Here is a 25,364-nt window from a genome sequence, read left to right as displayed (position 1 = left end):
TTTTATTTCAATTTAAAGCAGCAACGTTGCTTTATCATGTAAAACCTGAGAATAATCATACTGATACAAAAAAAAATATCCAGACAAATATACAGGTTACAAATAACTGATTTAATCAGTAAATAAGAAAAAAAATTATAATATATATGCACACCATGCACACATTTGTAAACAAATTTGTATTACAACACATTTTTATTACCAAAAAAAAAAAAGAAAAAAGTTTTTCAAGGGAGAATACTGGCATGGATTCACGAGGAAGCCTTGTCTGGAGATTTCACACGAGCACTAATATTTTCTTGGAAAGTCAGCTTCGTTTGCATTTACCGGGGCTGAACTGTAGTGTCACGACAAACTTCATATAGAGCCCGTGGTGAATAGCGAGATATGGAGACTTGGTTAAAAAAAGCAGAAATGGTCAAACTTACTTGATAATCCTATGAACTGCTTGTTGTAGTGTGTACTGGTGATTTGGAGGCACAGTTACAAAGTGATACAAGTGAATATACTGGCAGTAAAAAGTAGATATATATACACACTCATACATACAGAGTATTGTGTTAAAATAGGACTATTTGACTTGTAAAGCTAAGAAAGGAAAAAAAATAATAAATCATACGCGAGACCCGATTTGAACGTATTCACTGTAGATCATGTGCATATATATATCTCATCTATGTGTGTATATGTATATATAGGTTATATATACACATATATACACATTGTACTAGAATCAATGGTTAACTTGGTCCACCCTATTGGAGTGACGGACGAGTCATGTGACCAATCCGGTTCATCCAGACGGGAAACGGAAAGCAGAGGTCCGATAGAAAGCGAGTAGGCGTAGTGGAGTACACGCGAGTTTCTAACAAACACGCATCATTCTCTCTTGGTTTGAACACTCCTCCTGTTCCTCTTCAGCGCTGTGCCTTGACATCAGTTAGTTTACTGGTCCCTTGACTCATACAGCAGTTTGGCAGCCTGTTGATGAAAAGAGATAAATCACAGGACATCTTGTTCAGAGAAGATCGAATAAGATATTGGACAAGATGGATACCAGTAGGATATCAAGCACGATGCTCTGAACCGGTAGCAGGAAATTTGAGACATTAAAAAATAAAATAATATGAAATGTTTACGTCCAGGCTGTGATATCTTTTTATACTTTTTTCTTTAAAAGTGTAAAAAAAAAAAAAAAAAAAGTTTGCTTTTCCCCTCTCGTTCAGTGATAATTTTTTAAATACATGTTTATAAATAAAAATGTGCTTTTTTAAAATATAAATTTCTATACATTTGTTTATTAATAATGAACAGCTTTATTATTATCTGTAACATTTTTTAATGCAATACTACTGTATCGCAGGCTGTCTGAGCAAACCTACAGTATATATTTATATATATATATATATATATATATATATATATATATATATATATATATATATACATATATATATATATATATATATTATATATATATATATATATATATATATATAATATATATAGCGATGGGGTCATAATCACCTGATAGGAACAACTCTTGGTTATGCATTAATTTTATAATTAAATGTTTAATTAGTCATCGATGCTGCATTTTTACCAATTTAGTGGTGCTTGTTATGATCAGACCACAGGTTTTCAAACAGGATTCAATTCCTTGATTGATATGGTCACTGCAAAAAAATAAAAGTGCAATCTCCAAAGCAGCTTAAAATATTCACTAATAACTGCAAACAAATGCATTTAAAAACAGACGCAATAGTAATACTATATAATATAATATAAATACTACAGCGCCCCCATGTGTGTAAGCACCAAATATCACTCAGTGCATGTTATTTGCATAATGAGTGCCATTAATTTTGCCCTTGACCTTATGATCAACTTCAAAATTAATGGCACCCATCATGCAAATGAGCAAAATCCAAAATGAATGGCACCAAGGATCACTCATTGCACGTTATTTCGTGAAAAAGCTGCTCTTCCTTTTAATATGTGATGAAATAAAAACAGGCCAGTTGGTAATGTGTATATGCACAATTCCTCCCTTCTGTTCCCTGTGAAAAAACCTGCCTTGTGCATGGCGGCGAGCCAGGAGGAGGCGCTCTTTTTGTCGTCGGCCGCCTCCATGCGGAGCTGCTGAGAGTCCTGCGAGCCCGGGGGCTTATAGTGCAGCAGCATTCCTGTGGCACGGGACATGCCTCCTGTGCAAGAGTTCAGAGCTGAGTGATTTGTCCTGAAATCATTTTTTTTTCTTTACGTAGCAAAGAAGTGGGAAGAATAAAACGTAAATAATAAAACAAGATCTTTCTGAAATGGACTGATGAATCATTTACAGTACGACACCGGTACAACCCAATATCAAGGTTTGCAGTAAATATAGCATTTAATGACAGTGACAGTGGTAGAGAAACCTGTTAGCGCATATTATAATAAACTTTAGAGCTGAAAGCTTTTAGTAAGTCGTTAAAAAAATTAAAATAAAGTTTACGCATGACACCGATACTATAAAAGCAAAAGGTGGTTAGTTATTATTAGTAAATATACATTAATAGTTATTATAACACCTGTTAAACTTAACACTGCAAATGTATTATTGCTATAGCTCGAAAATAATACGCTAATAATAATTTGGGCTTAAGGGTGCACAAACTTTTGCACTAAATTCACTGACTTGTCAAGTTGCGGCAACATTTATTTTATTTATTTTACAGTTTTGATGTACTGAACATCTCAATATCCAAGATCATACTGGATACAGGACTCGTAGGTGTTATTGCATCATAACTTATAAAAGCCAATCATGTCCCAGTATGCAGATCGGGATGGAGGTGTGGAATCATATTCATAGACTCTTAATGAATTTGGGGGTGAAAAAAAAAATAAGTTACGATGCAACATATTTATCTACTCATTGCTCCTGGAAATGTTCTCGTGTTCATCCATTTCATTATCTTGGTGTCTCGTGATGCACACTTTAATTACTGTAACGACATGTGGTAAAGGCTTACGCTACTGCATTATTGATAAGCAAGAAAGTGGTCTAGGACACCGAACCCATTACTGCGTCACTGGACTTTCTGCCAAGCCGTGATAATGGGTTTATCGACAAGACGCATTATAATACTGATGAATCATCATTAATACCATGCAAGTCATGCTGAGACGTACACTACCGCTCAAAAGTTTAGACACACTCATTCTTTATTTTATGCCCCGCCACACACATTTTAGAAAAACAATAAAGTCATCAAAACTCTGGAGTAGCACAAATGGAACTATGGGAATTATATTGTGATAAATAATCCAAAATAAATAAAAATACTGAAATAGTATTTCAGCGTCTTCAAAGCAGACGTCCTTTTTGCTTAGAATTTCCAGAAATGTATTCTTGGCGTTTTCTCACCCGATTTCTTGAGGAATTTCCCCGAGATGCTTTTTAAACAGTATCAAAGCAGTTCACACCGACGCTGGACACCTATTGGCTGCTTTTCCGAATATTTCGCTCCTACCCGTCCATTTAAAAAAGCATTTTTTGTAAATAAAATGTCAGTTGTCTAACCAAAGGAACGAATACGCCGGCACGATTATATTTTCGTCTATGGAACCGATTTCAGACATTTAATCATGAACCTTCAGATCAAACGCTTTTTAAGATCATGAGAAACATTTCAGTCGAGTGTCTCCAAACTTTTGACTGGTAGTGTACAATCTAAAATGAAAGGAGAAACAACAGGCTCTTAATATAGTTGCATCGTATGGATTTGGAAAGGCAAATCCGTTTAAAAGCAACGGTAAAGACAAGCAAGATTTGGGAAGTAAAGGACAGAGAAAGAGACAGAAAGAGATGCTAACCTTCGGATATATAATGACTGTCCAGGAGAGTGGTGTAAGTGTGAATATCTTTCTCTGGGCCCAGAAAAGAAACGAGGCATCAAGCAGCCCAGAGAAAACAAAAACGAAGGGGGGGGAGGAAGCGCAAGAAATGTTAACACATTATAAAAGCTGTCGGATTCCTGTAAAGAAGTGCACACAGCATTAATGTAAATTTTAGCGTCCTGTAAATCCTGAAGTTAACGTTACAGATTAGGGCTGGGTGATATGATGACAATGTTGATATCGTGATCAATTATGTCACGGTATGCGTTTCTGAAATATCATGGATATTATGGGTTTCTTTTTTGTCTCTTTAAAATCATTACAGACAAACAGCTGAAGTGATGTTAAAATTTTGATACTTATAGGATAAATATATATCTTCATGCAAAACTACTGCTTTGCCGGTAGCTTGTGAGCAAACCTATAAATCATGATCCACATCAGGTATCAGAGATCATGATATTTTCATCATATCACCCACCCCATTACAGACTGTGTAATTGTGATGCAGGAAGCGCACACCATTTCAGAAAAACCGAACAGATTCCTCAGAGCTGTGCTGACTCATGTTCATTTCAAACCGGAACAAAACATTACTTCCTGAATCAATATCCGAATGACGTCCGGAAGACAATTAGCTTTTAGACTCGAAGTTCTTACAGCGCAGAGACCAATACTGTAATCTACTGTGCTCTTTGGCAAACAAAGCAAATGTGAGATATGTGAGGAATACTAAGCATGTGCAAAATGCAATATTACATTTTTACAGCCTTTTAGAGCACTTCAGAATAGTCGATTTAAAAAATAATAATAATAATAATAAATGTTTTTTTAAAAACCCACAAAAAACAAAAACTAATTTTTACATCTTTACCTGGACCTAGTTTCAATGGCCAGCATTTTAACTTTACATGACTTTCAGCGCTCGTTGCATTCATGACCTTGTGGAATCATGGGGTGACTCACTACTTCTAAACGAAGTAGTCTACAGTGTCTACGGTGGTGCTTGAAAGTTCGTGAATGTTCTATATATCTGCATAAATATGACCTAAAATATCATCAGAATTTCACACGAGTCCTGAAAGCAGATAAAGAGAACCCGATTAAACAAATGAGACACAATTATAATACTCGGTCGTTTATTTACTGAGGAAAATGATGCGATATTACACATCTGTGAGCGGTAAAAGTATGTGAATCTGTTTTCAGTATCTGGAGTGACCCCCTTGTGCAGCAAAAACTGCACCTAATCGTTTGCGGTAACTGTTGATCGGTCCTGCACGTCGGCTTGGAGGAATTTTAGCCCGTTCCTCAGTGCAGAACAGCTTCGACTCTGGGATGTTGGTGGGTTTCCTCACATGAACTGCTTGCTTCAGGTTCTTCCACAACACGTCTATTGGATTAAGGTCAGGACTTTGACTTGGCCGTTCCAAAACATTAACTTTATTCTTCTTTAACCGTTCTTTGGTAGAACGACTTGTGTGTTTAGGGTCATTATCTTGCTGCATGACCCACTTTCTCATGAGATTCAGTTCACAGACAGATGTCCAGACATTTCCTTTAGAGTTCGCTGGTATAATTCAGAATTCATTGTTCCATCAATTATGCAAGTCGTCCTGGCCCAGCAGAGCAAAACAGTCCCAAACCATGACACTACCACCACCATGTTTCACAGGCGGGATAAGGTTCTTATGCCGGAACGCAGTGTTTTCCATTCTACAAACATAACGCTTCTCATTTAAACCAAAAGTTCTATTTTGGTCTCATCTGTAGCTAAAAAACATTTTTCCTGACACTAATTTTACCTTCAAATTAACTGCTCTTTGTTTACGTTTAGGACTTGTGTGAAAATACGTTCATGTTTTAGGCCATATTTATGGAGATATAAATAGAAAATTCACAAACTTTCAAGCACCGCTGCAAATATAAATACATGATCACATTTATGTATACAATCTAAAGTAATATGTAACCACGCTTGTATTGTATTCATCTTCTCTTAGATTGAGGTTCATTCTCATACTACATGGGTGCGCAAGATCGATAACACGCAAATCAACCTCCTTCATAACTTACTTTATATTATTCAAAATATTAACAGAAATTTAAAAAAAAAAAAAGGACTGCTCAGACTATTTTATTATAATGGCTTTCGGGTATGTCACAAATTGTTATACATTATAGCCTATTAAGCATCATGAGTCGCAGCAAGCTCGGCTTTCACGTCAAACAGTTGTTAAATGTAAATGTCAAAAACCCAAGATTAGGAAGAAATAAGGTCAGAGTGCTGATATGACTTAAAACGTTAGCGAAATAACACCACATCATGGCCCAATTCCTTTGTGGGTTTGCTAAAAAAACTGACCTAAATTCCCTGAAATAAGCCTTTAATATATATTTAGAAATAAAAAGACAAAATCTCCAAGTATAAGAAAGGACTCGTTAATCTTTTACAGAACCAAAACATATCGATCACATTACAAATATTTGTCGCTAACCCACGTAGAACGTTTAAATAAACAAACTGACTAAACCCTCGGCCCGATCCTTACCTCCAGGGGCCGAGCCCTCTGTCTCCGTCAGCACTTGCATGGTGGAGATCCGAGACAACTCCACCTCAAAATGGCTTTCTCCATCCAGGAACAGATATCTGATTGAAGACAAGGTCGAAACAGTGAAACAAAAAAAAAATAAAAAGACATTCCATAGTTAGAATGATTTGTATCTTTAGGTGTGTGTGTGTGTGCACGTGTACACTACCTGTGATTATTTGAAAGCCGGCACACCATGGTCTCTGATTTTTCCGAGAGGCCTACTGTGACCAGGAATGTGCCTCCTAATGTAGACACAACATTAGAACAACAGGAATTGTGAGTACAAATCATGGTACGTTTCATACTCATTAATTCTCTTGATAATAATTAAGTTTTTGTTGTTGTTGTTTTTTGTTTGCATTCCTGCATTTAAATTAAATTACATTAAGTGATCTTGCTCTTGTGAATAATAATATGTCTGCCATCAGTGTTCAAGTTCCTACGGGTAACTGCATTTTGAAGCTTCACCACAAACATTAGTTTAGTTATTTCCCGCAGTGCGTATTTAATATTGGACACAAACCTCCCAACTATTGATTTTTTATAACCGATACAGATTATCTGCATGTTTATGCAAAATTTCACTTCCTCCTTGCATACAAACAAAACTCTTATTTATACACACCAATAAATAGAGGGGTTTGAAAGAGTCCAAAAAATTAACAATAAAGCGCACTGTTACTAAAGTGTCTTCGATGAGGTAAACAGATTGCGTGACTCCGTCCATTTGTCTCTATGTCTTAGTACCAAGCTGCTTAAAATGCATATAAGCATTTATGTAACATATCTTATTTGTTCGTTAATGGCTGTTATGGGGGTCATGCGTGCAATTCTCAAAATGCGCATGAGATGGCGCCATTTATCGATGGATCCGATATTACAAAACCGATAACCGATTATGGAAAAACGCTTAAATATCGGAAAGATATCGGCAAAACCGATTACCGTTCGATCTCTATTCCCAACATGAAACTACCACCACCATGCTTCATCATGACGATTGGAGCCAAATGAAGAGCTTTGCGCCAAGGCCTAAAAAAGTTTCAATTTTGTTCTCAACCTTTTATCACATTTGTCAAGTCTCCTACACGCCTACTGGCAAACCTGTGTAGTTATGTTCTCTAACAAAATCCGTGGAATTTAGACTCAAATCTGATCATACACACGTTTTTAACCAAGAGGCTCAGGATACAAAACCCACACATACCATAAACAGTTAACAAATTATGCATTAAGATGCATAAGGGTTTAAATTCAAACATGGCCATCAAAATATCCAAAAAAAATCAGACCCTCCAGGATTTTGTGATTTTGCGATTGCGGAAATTGACGCAAAATAAAGGAAACTCCGCAACATTCAGAGGAGATTGCAATTTTTCAAAACTACCGCAGATTCGTCGCAAATTTTGAAAAAAGCCGCAGCAAAGTCAAGCATTTTTGGCTGCAACAATCAAAAAAAACAAACAAAAAAAAAAAACTCTGAAATCCTGTACAGACTGAAAGATTAACTTTTTTTTTTATATACACAACAGCGTGTCAACAAGTATGTACGTGTGTGGATTCCGTGCACTTGTCCGTCTCACCTGCGGTGAGCACTTTGAGCTGTTTGTCGTAGAAGTCAAGTTCTTTCTGTGAGACGAGGCCGCATTCGCCGCACTGCCTGACCGGATCTACGAAGCACATCCTGGGCAAGGCCACCTTCTTACTGCAGCATTTATCGCAGAAACACCGGCCACATCTTCGACAGTGGTGCTGCGGACACACAAACGTTTGTAACAGCAAGTGCACACATACTTATACGGTATACACCGTTGATAAATGCAGGAGTGAACAAATCAGTAGTAGCTACTTTTGTAACAGAGGTTTTTATGAATCCTGGATAACTACCAGGAGCTGTGAGAATCGCTCGGATACCTTCTTGTGCCGAGACCTTGCGACAAAATCACAAAGACAGAGTATGACAGAGTATTTATTGCAAAAACTCGGTCATAAATTATATTAATGCCATTAAGATAATACCTAATATTTTGTTAACACAGGAAATATACAGCTACATTTATTCCTATCGTAGTGTGGTCGAATACAGTGCCTTGCAAATGTATTCACCCCTCTTGGCATTTTTCCTATTTTACTGCCTTACAACCTGGCGAACATCAAACGTTTGCTTATTTTTTTCTGTAAGCAATGGCTTTTTTTCTGGCCACTCTTCCGTAAAGCCCAGCTCTGCGGAGTGTACGGCTTAAAGTGGACAGATACACAAATATCCGCTGTGGAGCTTTGCAGCTCCTTCAGGGTTGTCTTTGGTCTCTTTGTTGCCTCTATGATTAACGCCTGGTCTGTGAGTTTTGGTGGGGGGGGGGGGGGTCCTCTCTTGGCATGTGTGTTGTGTGGCATGTTCTTTCCATTTTTTAATCATGGATTTAATGGTGCTCCGTGGGATGTTCAAAGTCTCTATATCAATGTATAACCCAACCCTGATCTGTACTTCTCCACAACTTTGTCCCTGACCTGTTTGGAGAGCTCCTTGGTCTTCATGGTGCCACTTGCTCAGTAGTGTTACAGACTCTCAGGCCTTTCAGAATAGGTGTATATATACACGGAGATCACGTGACACTTAGATTGCACGCAGGTGGACTTTATTGAACTAATTATGTGACTTCTGAAGGTAATCAGTTGCACCAGATCTTATTTAGGGGTTTCATAGCAAAGGGAGTGGATTACATACGCATGCACCTCTTTTCTTCTTTTAAACGAGTTCTTTTTTTCCCTAATTCACTTTACTAATTTGGACTATTTTGTGCATGTCCATATCCATTATATGAACTCTGAATAAAAATCCATTTAAATTGCAGGTTGCAATGCAACAAAAGAGGAAAAATGCCAAGGGGGTGAAAACTTTCGGAAGGCACTACAGCGCCTAAGTCATGTCTTCCGCGTTTGAGTGAAATTTTAACTGTAGGGTTTGAAGACAAAAAAAAACAACAAAAAAAAAAAACATGTGACTGGTCATGCATTCTTGCACACACACACACACACTAAACACAATGTCAAACGCATGTATATAAACATGAACTTATAACATTGCTGCACACACGATACAAAACAGCACAATGTTAGAAATGTACATGTACGTGCGTACAACAAAATAAAGAAAAATAAAGGATATAGAAAGAAACAAAGGGGATTTAAAAAAAAAAAAAAAGCAAAAAAAAAAATCTTAGGTCATGGGATTACAAAACAGCTCAAAGTTACGCAACAGGAAGCAGCCGAGAAAAAAGAGTCCACTCTGCATGGACATGACCACTTAACAGAAAAAGAAAAGAAAAAAAAAAGAAAAGAAACATCCTGTTACTACATACCTTTCTGGTGATGAAGTCAAATTTGGTGTCACACTGCATGCATCTAGGACACTGAAACAGCAAGACACAAAAATATGAGACTGGAGCGGAAACACCTAAGAAGTACAAGTTATCCAATTCCAGAATAAAAAAGTAAATGTAGTCTATTTTTATAGCCTGTGTTTTGATCACAAAACGGCTCCTGCATATTGACAAGCAAATATACATGAAGCTCTTGCACGGCATGACACTTTCACAGTCGTCGGTTTGACCCTGAGCTCACGGTACCGCCCGTGTGGAGTTTCTCAGCATGTTCTTGTGTGGGTTCCTTCTGGGTTCCTCCCTGGTGGACCGGCCTCTCAAAATAGCCTCTTGGTGTTAGTGTGTGTGAATGCATGTGAGATCCAGAGCGTGTTCCCGGCTCACGCCCAGTGTTCCTGGGATAAGCCCAGGATGCACCACAACCCCGATCCCAACCCGAATGAAGGAATGAATGAAGCTTTCTTTTTAGAGGTGAACTACGCATGCGCAGAAACCCTTGCTTGAAAACACCCCTACTTAAATACCACACTACTGTAGTGCAATACATATTTCCAATTACTCTTTAATTTAAAAGTCATAAAAGTATGACTCATAAAGTTTCAACCAAATCCAAGAGATACGTCAAATTATAGAATAACTGCCTGAAATGTCACACTTTAGACTTGGTTAGTTTTGGGTTTGTTTGGTTTTTTTGACAGTTTATTATGGTTTAACCGTTAGCTGACTAGCAAGGACTTCTTCACCAAATACAATTTGCATGTTTGAAAAATTTAATTAAATATTGTCACGCTAATGAGACGCGACAAACAAAATATATTCAGTGAAATTAATTAAATAATAATTTTAACACAAGTTTCCGCTTCTACGAGTCTCTTACTGAGCCGACGGTGCTAGCGCGAATTAGCTAAACAACAACAACGCCCCAAAAACAGTCGAGTTCAGAGCGCACGACTAATTCACTACATACCTCTTTATCCGGAACCCACTGGGGCTCGGCTAACGAAAACGGGCTGCTGAACGCTCCGTTCTCCGGTACCATGCGCAGTCCGCTCGGGCTTCGCACCAGCTTTTTGCCGTCAGGCACGGCTGACATCTTTTCACTTCCACTCGCAATCTGCGTACGCGAGCAAGCAGTACCACCGTGCGCCTAGCCTCGCGTTTGGGTCTGGCTCAATCCCAAATCTTTCCTTACTCCCTACATAGACTCACTCTATAAGACGTCACATAATAACTTCTGCACCCTATGTAGTGCCCTTGTTTACTAGAATGACGCGTTTGAGAATGCAGACACTTTTTTTCTCTCAATCACGCTGGACGAATCTCAAACCAATAAAGATGTCAACTGCGTAGTGGATGAAATCGTGCCATTGTGCGCCCTACCTAGGGCACTATATGTAAAACAGGAAGTCATTTGAAATGTGTTGTTTTTCTCTGACGTCTCAAGTCTCATAATTTTTTTTTTTTTTAAAACAATAAACAATCACAAACAATATTCACCGTTTGACAGAAGTATTTTTGTATTGGAACGTTTTTCGAAATTACATGTATTAATGCAAATTATGCTTGATCTAATTAAATATGAAAAAACAAATCCTGTCTTTGGATGTTAGAATGTTGTTTGTAGTTTATATATATATATATATATATATATATATATATATATATATATATATATATATATATATATAAAAATACATTTGATAACATTTTCAGTGTAAAATCGAACATAAATGATGCAGGGATAATCAACATTTGGAGACATTCTTCTGTAATATCCTGCAGCTTATGATTATAAATTCACTTATAAAATGTAATGAATGTCATGTGTCTTCTGGGAACTGAGAGTTTTTTGGATCTGAAGAGAGAGAGAGAGAGAGAGAGAGAGAGAGAGAGAGAGAGAGAGAAACTACATCTGAGGAAAAGGGTGATCTGTGTTTCCACCCTAGCTAGTGGAGTTGAGCTTTGATTTTTATTTTTAAAAATTTTATTATTATTACTGTAGTAAAAGAGATGACGTGTGTTTTTGTGTCATTTAATATGATAATAACAGTGATAATAATAATAATAATAATAATAATAATAATAATAATAATAATAATAATAAATCTGAAAATGATTGACATGACCATATTGTCGTTTATAGTAGTAGTGTTTTAAGTGTCAGAGAAACCGAAATGATGTTTAAATTTATTATATAAAGACGTTGTTTAAAGCTGAACCTGATTAAAACAGAAAAGGAATACAAGTTGCAGTGAAGAAAAAGGAAATGATCAAATATTATGCATCACTAAACTATATAAAACTTATTCTACAAATAAGAAATATTCCTCACAAATTCTACTTTGTAACATTTCACTTGAAGTGGAAGTATCATTATATAACCATGAGGAAAAGGGGAATATATATATATATATACACACACACACACACATACACACACACTACCACTCAAAAGTTTGTGGACACTCAACGGAAATGTTTCCCATGATCTTAAAAACCTTTTGATCTCAAGTTGTATGATTAAATATTTAAAATAGATATTGTAGACAGAAATATAATTGTTCCAACATATTCATTTCTTTTCTTAGAAAACTAACATTTAATTTCCAAAAAAATATGATATTAAACGGATGACTCGCAGTGAAATATTTGGAAAAGCAGCCGATAAGTGTCCAGCGTAGGAGGGAACTCCTTTAATACTTGTTTAAAAAAGCATCTCAGGGAAATTCCTCAAGAAATCAGTTGAGAAAATGCCAAGAATACATTTCTGGAAATTCTAAGCAAAAAGCGTGTTTACTTTGAAGATGATAAAATATTTAATTATTTTGATTTATTTGGAATTTTTTTTTTATCACAACATAATTCCCATAGATCCATCTCTGTTACTCCAGAGTTTAACTTTATTATTATTTTAAAATGTGTGGGGAAATAAAAATAAAGAATGAGTGTGTAAACTTTTGACCGGTAGTGTATATAATATACACATTATATGTATGAATTGTTCTTCACTCTTGTGCATTTTCATGGCCCGAAGCCCAACTGACTGCCTATTGTACTTATTGTGTAGTGCACTACGATGTACAAGTCATCATTTCAAACCCTATATAGTGCACGTATATAGGCAGTATGAATGTATTTGGAATCGAGCCATCGTCTCCCCACTCACAGAGCTCGCTGGCTCCCTCTAGTGCTTCTCTGTAGGACTGATTCCTGCTTTTTGGACATGGAAATGCCACGGTGGCTTTAGCTGGCAAAGGTGTGTGTGTTTACTGAAATAAACACGTGTTTGGACTTAAGCGCCTAGTTTTCAGTGTTACCGGGTTTGTTTGTTTATTTTTTCGTGTGAAGGTCTCTTTATGAAAGCTACAATCTGGATCGCGGCGGCGGAAACAGAAAGAAGAAGATAGAGGAATTCTCTCGGTCTTCTCGCGAAAAACTTGTCCAGTCCAAGAACAAGATGTTCTCCAAATTCACATCGATTCTGCAGCATGCTGTGGAAGCGGTGAGCTTTGTGTGTGTGAGAGAGAAACGTTGCGTTTAAAGGACAGCGTGTGGACAAAGCCCGAGTGCGGTTTGTATATCAGGACAGACGGCCTAGCTAGCTAGCTAAACCCAAACTAGCAAACTAGCCTTAGGCTACCTGGTTAGCTTACCTTGACATAGCCTTCGCCAAGCTAGATACCACTGCAAGCCTACTTTCTCTGTCTCTTTAAGTAATCTGTTATTGAATTAGTTATAGAACGGAATAACACTAGGTTCATACTCACCACTAACGTATCTCGTTATCTAGTTAGTTAACAAGCTAGCTATTCGGAGAGGTTAAACGCCAGTGAGTCATATGCTGCATCCCAAATAGCGCCGTATTTACTACATGTAGAGCACTACGTAGGGTGCACGAGCGATTATCTTCTACTCTGTGTCGTCCACTAAGAGTAGGTAGCAATTTGAGATAGAACCAACGTTAATTGGTCAATATTTCCCGTCTACTTTGTACGCTAGTATATCTAGCTAGAATACGGGTATAAACCTAACTTAGCTGGCTGTCTAGTTAGTTAAGTTAAGAAAGTTAGTTAGTTATGGAACATTTTGTTAGGTATGTGGCTAGCAACTTAGCTAATCGACGGCCGCCAGCGAGTCACAGGCTGAATCCCAATCAGCGTCTTTATTTGCTAGATATAGTGCACTTGCATAGCGTGTATGAGTTATCAGCTCGGGCTCGGTGTAGTCAGCTAAGATAGGCGGGATGAGTTATTTGGGAGTGAACCAACGTTAAATAATTAGCTGCTATTGTTCTGCAAGGTGTTAGCCCAATGTTGTTGTCCGAACGGCCCTGGCTAACTAGCTGGTTAACTGGCTATGCTAACTAACTGGTTAACGTTAGGTAGTTAAGTTTTCATGGGATAACTTGGGGTATTGTGAATAAAGCTTAATACAAAACAAAAACATGCTGTTAATGCGTCACCTTTAAACACAAACTGTGTGTTTAAACAGAGTTGCTAAGTAATTTTCTTGCTAGCAGTGTTACTGTTAGTAAACATTGTCTTACAGTTGCACCATTCCTACTTGATAAGTCTTCTTTTTAAGATTAAAAGGACTAATAAACAGTAAATAAAGAATGGTTGGTTAAGATTTGAAACACCTCAGTGGAAATGCTGGCCTCTAGTGAAGTTTGGACTTGGAATATGATGAACACGATATTACACACGTACAGTATTTGCACCAGTGTGTGAGTGTATTAGAGATACTGATAGACTCGTACCATCGTGTCTGGGTCACCGCTGTGCTGAGAATGATCCGTCGTCCTGATAATATACATCCATCCATCCGTCCGTTTTCCATACCGCTTGTCCTACGCAGGGAGCCTCGAGCCTGTCCCGGGGAACTCGGGGCACAAGGGCGGGGGGACGGCACCCTGGACTGGGTGCAAACCCATCGCAGGGAACAATCACACACACTATGGACAATTTGGAAACGCCAATCGGTCTACAACGCATGTGTTTGGACTGCTGGAGGAAACCCCTGAAGCACAGGGAGAACATGCAAACTCCACACACATGGGGCAGGGCGGAGGCGGGATTCGAACCCCGAATCCTGGAGAGTGTTTGGATCGGGGGGAACACAAAACATGTTCAAGACAGGAATCATTCACGAATTAATAACGTCATTAGTTGAAGGCTTTAGATAAACTAGATTGACACTGAAACTCTGATGTTTGTTGTTGTTGTTGTGCATGCATAATGAAAGATTAAAATGTGTTTGTTTGTTTATTTATTTATTCTTTTCGTGTTCTTTTGCAGCTTGCGCCATCGCTGCCCTTGCAGGAAGACTTTGTCTACCACTGGAAGGCCATCACACATTACTACATAGAAACGTCAGGTAATAATTCTACACCCGGCCTGACAAACTCCTGGAGAATAAAGGAAATACGAAAGCGTGTCAGTCCCCTGCACGTGCAGTTTTTGTAATAACACACGACATCATATCACACATACGATAACGTCGTGCCATCTGTCACGATATAGTCTGCATTATTAATGCGACTTATCTAAACAACTTTAAAACGTTATTTTTTCCCTTCTTTCTACCCTGTTTGCAGATGATAAAGCCCCAGTAACGGACACTAACATCCCTTCCCACCTGGAGCAGATGCTGGACATCCTGATCCAGGAGGAGGGAGAGAGGGAGTCGGGTGAGACCGGGCCGTGCATGGAGTACCTGCTCCATCACAAGATCCTGGAGACGCTCTACACTCTGGGCAAGGCCGATGTGAGCATCGTTCTCTTGGTGGTATTGGATATGATTGGCAACTGGGATTGCCTGGATATTTATTCTGGAAAGATCCAAGTATTGAGTGTCCTGGCTCTATGGTTAGATTGTAAAATAGTGGCAAATTATTTGGACTCTAGATGTAAAGATGTGAAGTTTAACTATTCAAAATATATATAAAATATATGTATCTCGTCTGTAGTGTCCACCTGGTATGAAGCAGCAGGTTCTGAACTTCTACACCAAACTCCTGGGTCGGATCCGCCAGCCGCTCCTGCCTCACATCAACGTGCATAGACCCGTACAAGTAAGTTGTCACGTTATGCTGACGGCGTTATGGCTTATGCTGACTGTTAAGTCCAGTCACAATTTGTTTCTTCTGCAGGGTAGAAGTAGATTTGGTTAGAAGAAAGGCAAAGGCCTGTCTGATAATCCAGCCAAGGAACTGTCACTTGGCCTTGACCCAAAACGCACTCAAAGCTATGTTGTGTCGATATCGACCGATATAGATTTTTAATTCTTTTTTATAGTCGATACAGATTATTTGCATGTTTATGTGCCCGATAACCGACATGCAGAACCGATATTTATTCATTTACTTATTGTTTTACCTCTGTTTTTGACACAATGATCACACCACTGAACTGAACAAACTGTTTTATTTCTAACAGATTTTGTTATAATTCTCCTCTTCCTCCTTGCATACAAAACACAACTTTTATTTATACACCAGTGAATGGAGGGGTCTGAAAGAGTGCATAAAAGAAAAAAAGAAAAAGTGCACTGTTACGAAAGTGTGTTTATTTAAAATAAAAGCTTCGGATTGGTAAACAAACAGGTCAAACAAATAAAGTACATAAAAATAATTCTAACCAATCGAGAAAAAAACAAACAGATTCAGTGCTGCAATGGCGGTCGTGGATGCAATTCTCAAAACGGCCACCATTTATCGGCGGAGCCGGTATTACAAAACCGATATCCGAGTATGGAAAAACGCCTAAATATCGCTGGATCTCTAGTTAAGCGTACTAAAGTGTTCTCCGGCTTCCACAGAAACTCATCCATCTGTGTGGCGAGGTTCTGGCTGCTCCTACAGAGAACGAAGAGATCCAGTTTCTCTGCATAGTCTGTTCCAAACTCAAACAGGACCCCTACCTGGTTAACTTCTTCTTGGAGGTAAGCATTGTGCCTTTTATACAGTGTCTGAAAACACTCGGATAAATCTCAGGGTAGCTGAAGACTTCCTGAAGCGAGTCCATAGCGTCTCTATTTTTGTGTATGTAATAGGACATAAACTATGTATGTTTATATTGTAGCTGTCAGATTAAGCATGCAGGTTTAGCATGTTAAGATTAAATGTGTTAAAACCAAGTAAACTAGTTCCTCTGCTGTATCAAGACATCACGGATGCTTTTTGTTTTTTCCCCATGCCGTGTGCAGAATAAGGGAAAACGAGGAGGCGATAAAGAATCGGGAGCTGACGGGGTGGAAGAGGATCCGTCGTCTCCTGATACGGGGCAGCTGCCGAACGCTGCGCACGGGGCCGGAGCTGCGATACACACCAGCAACAACAGCAGCAGCAGCTACAACCTGGTCAGCTCTCTGCTCAACCTGACCAAGAGCCCAGTGAGTCCCCCTCTCGTTCACTCGAGTGTGTGCTTGTGCTTGTGTTGATGAAGCGAAGAACATTTACTGAAGGCACGCTGTTATTCTAAAAATCCGTACGCGTCCCCCTCCAGGACGCACGTGTGGTGGTGAAGGCGTGCGAGGGTCTGATGCTACTGGTCAGCTTGCCCGAGCGTGCCGCGGCGAAGACGCTAACGGAAAGCACCGAGCTGTGCGAGCTGCTCACGGCTCGCCTCAGCACCTTCTATCAGGCGCTGCCTCAGTCCATGGACCCGCTCGACATCGAGACCATCGAGTCCGTCAACTGGGGGTGGGTCACACGTTCTGACCCCAAATTCAGGACGGAGTCTTTGTTCCGTTTGAACATATTTACAGTATATATACGTATATTCGTTTCTTCAATATTCTTCTTTTTATTTTTGTTTTTTTTACAGGCTGGACGTGTACAACTTTAAGGACGATGCTGCTGCTTTCGTGGGGAAGCGGGCGCTCATTTCCTTCCTCTCCTGGTTGGACTACTGCGATCAGCTGATCAAAGAGGCCCAGAAGGTAATCGGGACGGGAACGCAAACGAACAGCAAGCTCACCATACGATCGTTTCAGAGTTGCAGTGTGTGTGTGCGTGTGTGTCTTTCTTTGTTTTACGCACTTCTTCTTTCCGTGTTGAACCCGTAGACCACGGCAGCAGCTTTAGCTCGAGCAGTGAGAGAACGCTTCTTTGTACCTGTAATGGAGCCACAGCTGATGCAAACGTAAGCGACCCACACAATAACATAGCTATACGATGAGGTGTTTTGGGCGGGGGGGGGTCTGGGGGTCACAAAAATATTATTGTGGGTAAATGCCCGGAAACAAATACAGAATATAATAAAAACCTGTGTGTGTTTGTGTGTGTAGGTCCGAGGTGGGCATCCTGACCTCCACAGCACTGTTGAATAGGATCATCAGGCAGGTCACATCAGAGGCCTTGCTGCAGGAGACGGTCTACTTCCTGTTGGGAGAAGAACTGAGTCCAGAGACGCCGGCCAGCGTCAGTCAAAACCCCCTGAGGCACAGACTCATAGGGCACTGCGACCACCTTTCAGACGAGGTACGCATGCAGTCGTACCCCTTAGATTCGTAGCTATGATTATCGATTCGTGATTCACGTTCATTAGTAAACTGTATACACACTACCGGTCAAAAGATTGTGGACACTCGATTGAAATGTTTCTCATGATCTTGTATGATGTGTGATTATATGTTTGAAATCGGTGTTGTAGACAAAAATACAATCGTGCCAGCATATTCATTTCTTTCATTGGAAAACTAACATCTTATTTATAAAAAAAATATTTATTTTTAACAGACGACTCGGAGAGAAATATTCGGAAAAGCAGCCGATTAGAGTCCAGCGTAGGTGTGAACTCCTTTAATACTGTTTAAAAATCATCCCGGGGGGGGGGGGGATTCCTCAAGAAATCGGTTGAGAAAATGCCAAGAATACATTTCTGGAAATTCTAGACAAAAAGGGCGTTGACTTTGAAGATGCTAAAATACTCAATTATTTAGATTTATTTTATCACAACATAATTCCCATAGATCCATTTGTGTTACTCCAGAGTTTTGATTACTTTATTATTATTATTATTATTATTATTATTCTAAAATGTAGGGGGAAAATAAATAAATAAAGTAAGAATGAGTGTGTCTAAACTTTTGAGCGGTTGTGTAAGTGGGATTTTTGGTCTTGACTCTCAGTCTTCTTCACTATAAACTGCTTTACAATACAAATACTGACTTTATTTCTCAAGTGGGAAAAGACTAGTGTGCTTTTGAAAGCTATTGTGTGACCTTCCAAATTTTTACTGACACCTATAGACGTTTCTGTGGTTTCGAGGTAATTAATAATGAATACGTCCGATTAAATTCAGAGTACACGTGTTGCGTGTGCAGTGAACCTAACACCAATCCGTTATGTTCGATCCTCTGCGCAGATCAGCATCATGACTCTGCGGCTCTTCGAGCACTTGCTGCAGAAGCCGTGCCAGCACGTGCTGCTCAGCCTGGTGCTGCGCAGCATCGACGAGCGCAACTACATCGAGAACAAGGCGCAAGACGAGCCCGAGGAACGCGTGCACACGGAGAACGGGCAGCCTCACGACGCCATGTGAGTGACACGGTTCACGTTTTACAATCGGTCACAGTCCGAAAATGAAACGGCTTTTATTTGTGATCTAATGAAGGAATCTATACGAAATAACCACAAATAGACGTTATAGTTTGACAATGTGACATTTTAGGTTGCGTAAGTATTCACCCCCCTCCCATTTCTGTAAAACCTCTCAATCAGTTGCCATCGGAGATTTCGTAATTATTATTTGAACAGAGTCCACCTTTTGTGCCGTTGAAGTGTCATGTGACCGCAGTACAAATACACCTTATCCAGAGTGCGTCTCAATCAGCTGTCTAGTCCCTGATCAGGGAGTCGGCCATTTTAAAGGCTCAAGCTCTCAATGACAAAATCCTTCCAGTGCACTGACAACGCGTGTGATTTAAGCCACCGAATTTGCACGACGTATACAGTAATGTCAGAAAGATATCGGTCCTGCCTGTTGTCGAAGATAAATGCCAGTGGTGACGTCTTACAACGCGAGTACGTAGTCATGTCAACAGAAATTGAGTCAGCGGTGTCCCGGTGCGTGCCGAGCCAGGGTCCTTGCCTCGTTCCTGAACTGATCGAGACGCACCTCCAGTCACTAACTTTTGGAACAAGTTGTGTTTTATATTGAGATCATGTGACACTTTAACTGCATGCAGGTGAACTCCATTAACTCCAACTAATTACCAGACTGCTGATTTGCGAAACGCTCTCAAGCGAACGACTTTATTGTTCATCGAAGCGTTCGTACGAATGACATCCGCTGTTCCGTGCCTCCGTGTAGCGATTTGGAAGAGGACCCGCTGTTCTCCGACCTGTCTCCAGATACCAGGCTGTCCAGCCCCGATTGGCTGAGCTGCTCGCCTCCACCGAGCGCGGAGCACGCAAAGCCAGATGGGAAAACCGAGGTCCACAAAATCGTGAACAGGTCTGTGAGTGATCGTGAACACCGTATTACGATCTGCTTGTGCACGAACATTGAACATCATACACAATTACACATTTTTGCAGTTTTAATTAAGCAACAGAAAAAAAAAATATTTATCTGTTTAATTTTAGTTTTCGGTTGTGTGGAGCAGCCGGTTGTTTTTATGAAAACAATAACGTTATAACGAGCACATTTAATATGATCTTAATATTGCTGACGATGCCCTTGTCTCCTCGGCTTTTGCTCAGTTTCTTGTGCTTGGTTCCGGATGAAGCCAAATCGTCTTATCAGGTTGAAGGCACTGGCTACGACACTTACCTGAGAGATGCGCACAGACAGGTGAGGCGTGAAACGTCCTTCCCGTTGGTTCTTGCATTTGTACTCAATTCACACACATCATCTAAACAAATGAGGTCCTGTGTACGTCTGTAACGGACTCTAATTACAATCTGACCGAATAATGATCGTTACACTTAGAACAACGACTTATAAGACAAAGATAATCAAACAAAAATAATCTAACAGCCCAAGACGAAGGAAATGTGATGGTGAATGAAGAGGTACAGTTTAAGCAGGACTGTGTGTGTGTGTGTGTGCAGTTCCGAGATTACTGTGGCATCTGCCAGAGGTGGGACTGGCGCAGCATCCCTAAGCCTATTGAGAAGTGTAACCTGGACATTCCCTTTTTCGAGGGACACTTCCTTAAAGTGCTGTTTGACAGAATGGGACGTATCCTAGACCAGGTAGGGTTATGCCTTTTTCACTTTATGTTAATGCTTATGAATTAATTTATTTTATTTAACCTTAAAACATTTTACTGTGTGTGTGTTTATTGGTGTGGACCGATTAGGCTTTAGCTGTAGTCTTAAAACGACATACTGCTTTATGTGCATTATGGTGGAGTCCATTATTCTACAACAGGCCCGAATATGCAAAACGGCGAATTTCTCTGAATTTTAAAAGATGGCTCGTCATCCTAAAGACGGAAATCTTTTAAGGAGTCGAACGTGTGTCCGATTACGTGGAAATTTCACACTGGACTTCAAGCAGCTTGGGTTCTGTGCCTCTCCACTCTTCCTCCAGACTCTGGGACCTTGATTTCCAAATGAAATGCAGCATTTACTTTATCTGAAAATAGTGTATACTGACCCAGACGGAGAGATGAAAGCCTCAGGAAACCTTAATTCGCTGATTAGAGCTCTTCTCAGGTCGACATTTCTGTATTATAAATTCTTTATCCGAATGTTTTGAGATGCTAGATTTTTTTATTCCCGTGAGCTGGAAGCCGTAATCATCGAGATTAAAACACAAAAAGGCTTGAAATGTTTCACTTTATGTGTAGTGAATCTAGAATATATGAAAGTTTCACTTTTTGTAATTAAATTACGGGGAAAAATGAACTTTTCCACGATATAAATTTTTTAGATGCACCTGTACAATTCAATTAAGATCTTAGGTCCTCTCGGGATGGTCTTCTTAGTGATGATACCCGATCTGAGGTCACCAGTTTTAACTCGAGGAATTCTTTTACAGTGTGCAATTTTTTCAATTTGCACTGTAGCTGTTTTAAGCTGACCCTCTCTCTCTCTCTCTCTCTCTCTCTTTTCTCTCTCTCTCTCTCTCTCTCTCTCTCTCTCTCTCTCTCTCTCTCTCTCTCCTCCCTAGCCGTACGATGTCAACTTACAGGTCACGTCAGTGTTATCGAAGCTATCCCTGCTGCCCCATCCTCACTTGCACGAGTATTTGCTGGACCCCTACATCAATCTAGCACCTGGCTGTAGATCCCTCTTCTCCGTCATTGTCAGGGTATTGTTGTTTCTCTGAGCTTCCCCCCATGCATTTGTGGCATTTTTGTGTATTTGCATTTAAATCTTACTGCATTGTAGTATTCGCTAAGCTAATGCTTCCTCTCTGCATTTTTTAATTTTATTTATTTATTTTTGGGGGGGGTCAGGTGGTCGGAGACTTGATGTTGAGGATCCACCGTATTCCAGATTTCAACCCAAAACTTCTGCTAGTGAGGAAGAGGCTGCTCGGGATGGAACCAGAAGGATCGAGGTAGTACAGATTTCCAGGGGAGGCTGGTGTAAATATAAAAAGGATAGACAGACATCAAAATAAGGTTTTAGTTTAGGCATCCACATCAGACGGTGTATCATGTCATACATTTCTAGCACATGGACGCACATATACGATATATATACATACACGTGGGCGTATGGTATATGGGCTTTTTTTCTTCCCTTCAGTGTTGATCATGTGACGTTGCTGGAGGGAGTCATCGTCCTGGAGGAGTTCTGTAAGGAGCTGGCAGCCATCGCGTTTGTTAAGTTCCACGCTTCTGCGTCTTCGTCCCCCTGAGCTCGTGGACACATGCTTCATTTCAGCCCAGTTCAGACTAGACACGGAGCGGGCAGCTGGCACAGGAACCACTAACTGAATCCCAATCATCCTTCAGATCAGGCTCCTGCCGAAGAAGATCCAGAGGTAGATCAGGATGGAGGATAAAGCCCACAGGTCAAAACGTGCACAGGTGTGATTGGGAAAAGCGATCATTGTAGCACTGGTGCATATTCTTGTGCTTTATCCCTCTTTCGATTCATCCAAATCGTCCCTTCTTCTTCTCTTTGTTCATTTTGCCATTTTATGTTTGTTTTTGTTTTTTATTTACCTTTTATTGTTCCTCTGGTTTATTGTTTTGTTTTTTATGTACCTCTGGCTTTGCACATGAACCTGCTGACTTCCAGATTTTTATTTTAAATTTTTTTTTTAACCCGCAGCGTGTTTGTTTCACCTCGGATAGAAACACACTTATTTATTCTTGTCCAAAACATTAGTTCTGTAAGATCTTAAAAAAATTTACGTAATGTCAAAATTTAATCGTTAATTAGATATGCTAATTTAAAAAAAAAAAAAAAAGCTCAGCTTTTTCTTTAAAAAAAAATTGTGTACAAAATTTAATTTTAATAAGCTGTTGTTCCAGTAACGGATACTGTGCTTATATTATTGTTCTTGTAGGAGACATGATACCAAATGAACGGACTATGTATCCAACAATGCATATGCAACCTAAACCATTATCTGTAATGTTGATATTTTGATAACTCAGGATCAGAAATCGAACTGTGCTTAAAAAAAGAAAAAACTATTCATTTTCTCACTCCTGATCCCTCTTTCATCTGTAACAAAAAAAAAAAAAGGCTAACGTGGACTCTGAATGTTCAAATGGGACTGCGCGCGTTTGCACATCAGAAATCGGATTTCACTGGAGCGTCCTCGGAGAACCGCGCCGTCACGTTCATGACAGCGTTTGGAAACCTTTTCATTTTTAGGGGTTTAACCTCTTCATTGCCTTACATGTGTGTGTTAATTTATGTCGTGTATGTGTGTGTGCGTGCGCCTCGTACTTCGCTAGGATCGAGCTGTTCTTGTCACTCTTACACATTTTACAGTTATTTATTGTGGGTAAGTGAACGCTTTTTTTTTTTTTTTAATTTTAGAGAATTCAAGAATCTTGCTCCTCTTCTGATTGATTTCAGTATTATTTCAGAACCTCTGGTTTATCGTATTTATTAATTTTTTCCCCCTTATCAGCTGTATTGAAACATACACCAGCAAGTGTTATCCGGTAGACTTTTTTTTTCTTATTTCTTTTTTTCCTGTTAAATGCATAAACAGAGGTTTACAATGCTGAAATTGTCCATTTCCTATACAGCTGGATTTGTGAAACAGTTAAGACCTATGTTTTTTTTTTTGCTGTTGTTGTTGTTGTTGTCGTTGTTTTTTCCTCCCTTCTCCTGTAACTTTTGATCTAGGCATGTGTCGATAATCAGTTCTTCACTATGTAAGGATTACAACATATCAGGGCGTGCTGTGTTAGCAAAATAATCATGGATGTGATTGTTAGCGCTTAGCAACAGCATGCCCTGAAGTGTTTTATTCCTCTTATACCACAGCAAGGAGGCTACTTATGCATGCAGACAGCATTTTTGGCTGACGTTAGTGCTCCTGAAGTAAAGGTCAGGTCTCTGTCCTTAATCCTGCCATCACTTTGGAATTTCCAATACATTAGACGTTATAATGTATAGCGGAAGCTAAATCCCAAACGTGAGTAAACGTGTTATTGAGACGTGATTACCAGCACATGCCTATTTAAGCTCTTTTGCTTGGAATTTTTATTTCCATTGAACTTGGAGAATATCTTCTCCCTTGCAAATGGATCCAATTAGTCAAACCTTCAGTTGATTCTAGAATTAAATTGCACGTTCACGGTAGACAACGTTGTCCTATTTATGTTGTACATATATCGTACTTTGACTTATACAAGGCTTTTATTTTAATTTTTCTGTCATTTAGTACCAAAGTCCTGTCATGTTAAGTGGCTTGTTTCTTGATCTTGCACATTTTATACCATAAAAGTTCATAAGAGGTTTTCTCTAATCCTGTGTGTGTGTGTGTGTGTGTGTGTGTGTGTGTGTGTGTGTGTATATATACACACATATATATATATATATATATATGTGTGTGTGTGTGTGTGTGTGTGTGTATGTATGTATGTATATATGTGTGTGTGTGTGTGTGTGTGTGTGTGTGTGTGTATATATATATATATATATATATATATATATATATATATATATATATATATGTATATGTGTGTATATGTGTGTGTGTATATGTGTGTGTGTGTACAGTGATGTAAAATGCATGCACACTCTTTCTAGAAAGAAAGGAAAGTATCCCCTCTTTGTTTCCATCAGGTTTTTTTTTGCCATGCTTTTTACCTTCTCGGTTGACAGTTAATGCAGCAGCGACTAGGCATTGACGCATAAGGGAAAAAAAAGATCATCTCCATTCTTGGAACAGTGGGGGGTGGGGGGATAACTAGGCACCTCGGCACCTCATCCTTGACTTCCGATTCAGACGCAGTTACAATACTTTCACGTTCAAGTTCTTTATTCCTTCCAAATAGCTTGCTGCTTTTAAGACCTATTTAACCAGCATACGAAACACTACGCTCTTAATGTATTTGTATTATAGCTGTGAGG

The 25,364-nt window shown here is 39.3% G+C and overlaps 2 protein-coding genes across 5 annotated transcripts; one reads left to right on the top strand and one right to left on the bottom strand.

The window, feature by feature from the left end:
- Nucleotides 1-90: 90 nt before the first annotated feature.
- Nucleotides 91-13,890, bottom strand: zfyve21 (zinc finger, FYVE domain containing 21). Of its 4 annotated transcripts, none has more exons than XM_053620425.1 (8): nt 13,624-13,890; nt 9,836-9,886; nt 8,060-8,228; nt 6,643-6,718; nt 6,435-6,532; nt 3,859-3,912; nt 2,077-2,207; nt 91-981 (listed from the first exon to the last, which is right to left on the bottom strand). In XM_053620425.1, exons 2-8 carry the CDS (start codon nt 9,872-9,874, stop codon nt 946-948), a joined length of 603 nt encoding a protein of 200 aa, XP_053476400.1. In that variant the 5' UTR covers nt 9,875-9,886; nt 13,624-13,890; the 3' UTR covers nt 91-945. The 4 variants fall into 4 exon arrangements, with proteins under 4 accessions (XP_053476400.1, XP_053476397.1, XP_053476398.1 ...); XM_053620422.1 differs by lacking the exon at nt 13,624-13,890 and adding an exon at nt 10,824-11,332; XM_053620423.1 differs by lacking the exons at nt 3,859-3,912; nt 13,624-13,890 and adding an exon at nt 10,824-11,310.
- fhip2a (FHF complex subunit HOOK interacting protein 2) lies at nt 12,811-24,789 on the top strand. Its single transcript, XM_053620421.1, has 17 exons — nt 12,811-13,358; nt 15,154-15,232; nt 15,453-15,622; nt 15,825-15,929; nt 16,676-16,798; nt 17,063-17,248; nt 17,362-17,558; nt 17,683-17,797; nt 17,924-18,000; nt 18,146-18,338; nt 19,225-19,397; nt 20,173-20,316; nt 20,565-20,655; nt 20,916-21,059; nt 21,982-22,122; nt 22,271-22,374; nt 22,566-24,789. Exons 1-17 carry the CDS (start codon nt 13,314-13,316, stop codon nt 22,675-22,677), a joined length of 2,199 nt encoding a protein of 732 aa, XP_053476396.1. The 5' UTR covers nt 12,811-13,313; the 3' UTR covers nt 22,678-24,789.
- Nucleotides 24,790-25,364: the final 575 nt, after the last annotated feature.

This window comes from Ictalurus furcatus, chromosome 3 (assembly GCF_023375685.1).
Source record: "Ictalurus furcatus strain D&B chromosome 3, Billie_1.0, whole genome shotgun sequence".
Taxonomy (NCBI): domain Eukaryota; kingdom Metazoa; phylum Chordata; class Actinopteri; order Siluriformes; family Ictaluridae; genus Ictalurus; species Ictalurus furcatus.
The sequence above is the reverse complement of the archived record's forward strand: the minus strand, read 5'-3'. Positions and strand labels throughout refer to the sequence as shown.

What these genes read in the sequence shown, in the direction of transcription:
- zfyve21 (XM_053620422.1), bottom strand. Translation starts at nt 10,949, where the DNA reads ATGTCAGCCGTGCCTGACGGCAAAAAGCTGGTGCGAAGCCCGAGCGGA. An exon ending in AGTGGGTTCCGGATAAAGAG is followed by an intron (nt 9,887 to 10,823) that starts GTATGTAGTGAA and finishes TTGCTGTTTCAG; the next exon opens with TGTCCTAGATGCATGCAGTG. An exon ending in TTGACTTCATCACCAGAAAG is followed by an intron (nt 8,229 to 9,835) that starts GTATGTAGTAAC and finishes GTGTGTCCGCAG; the next exon opens with CACCACTGTCGAAGATGTGG.
- fhip2a (XM_053620421.1), top strand. Translation starts at nt 13,314, where the DNA reads ATGTTCTCCAAATTCACATCGATTCTGCAGCATGCTGTGGAAGCG. An exon ending in ACGTGCATAGACCCGTACAA is followed by an intron (nt 15,930 to 16,675) that starts GTAAGTTGTCAC and finishes CGGCTTCCACAG; the next exon opens with AAACTCATCCATCTGTGTGG. An exon ending in GAGCCACAGCTGATGCAAAC is followed by an intron (nt 18,001 to 18,145) that starts GTAAGCGACCCA and finishes TTGTGTGTGTAG; the next exon opens with GTCCGAGGTGGGCATCCTGA.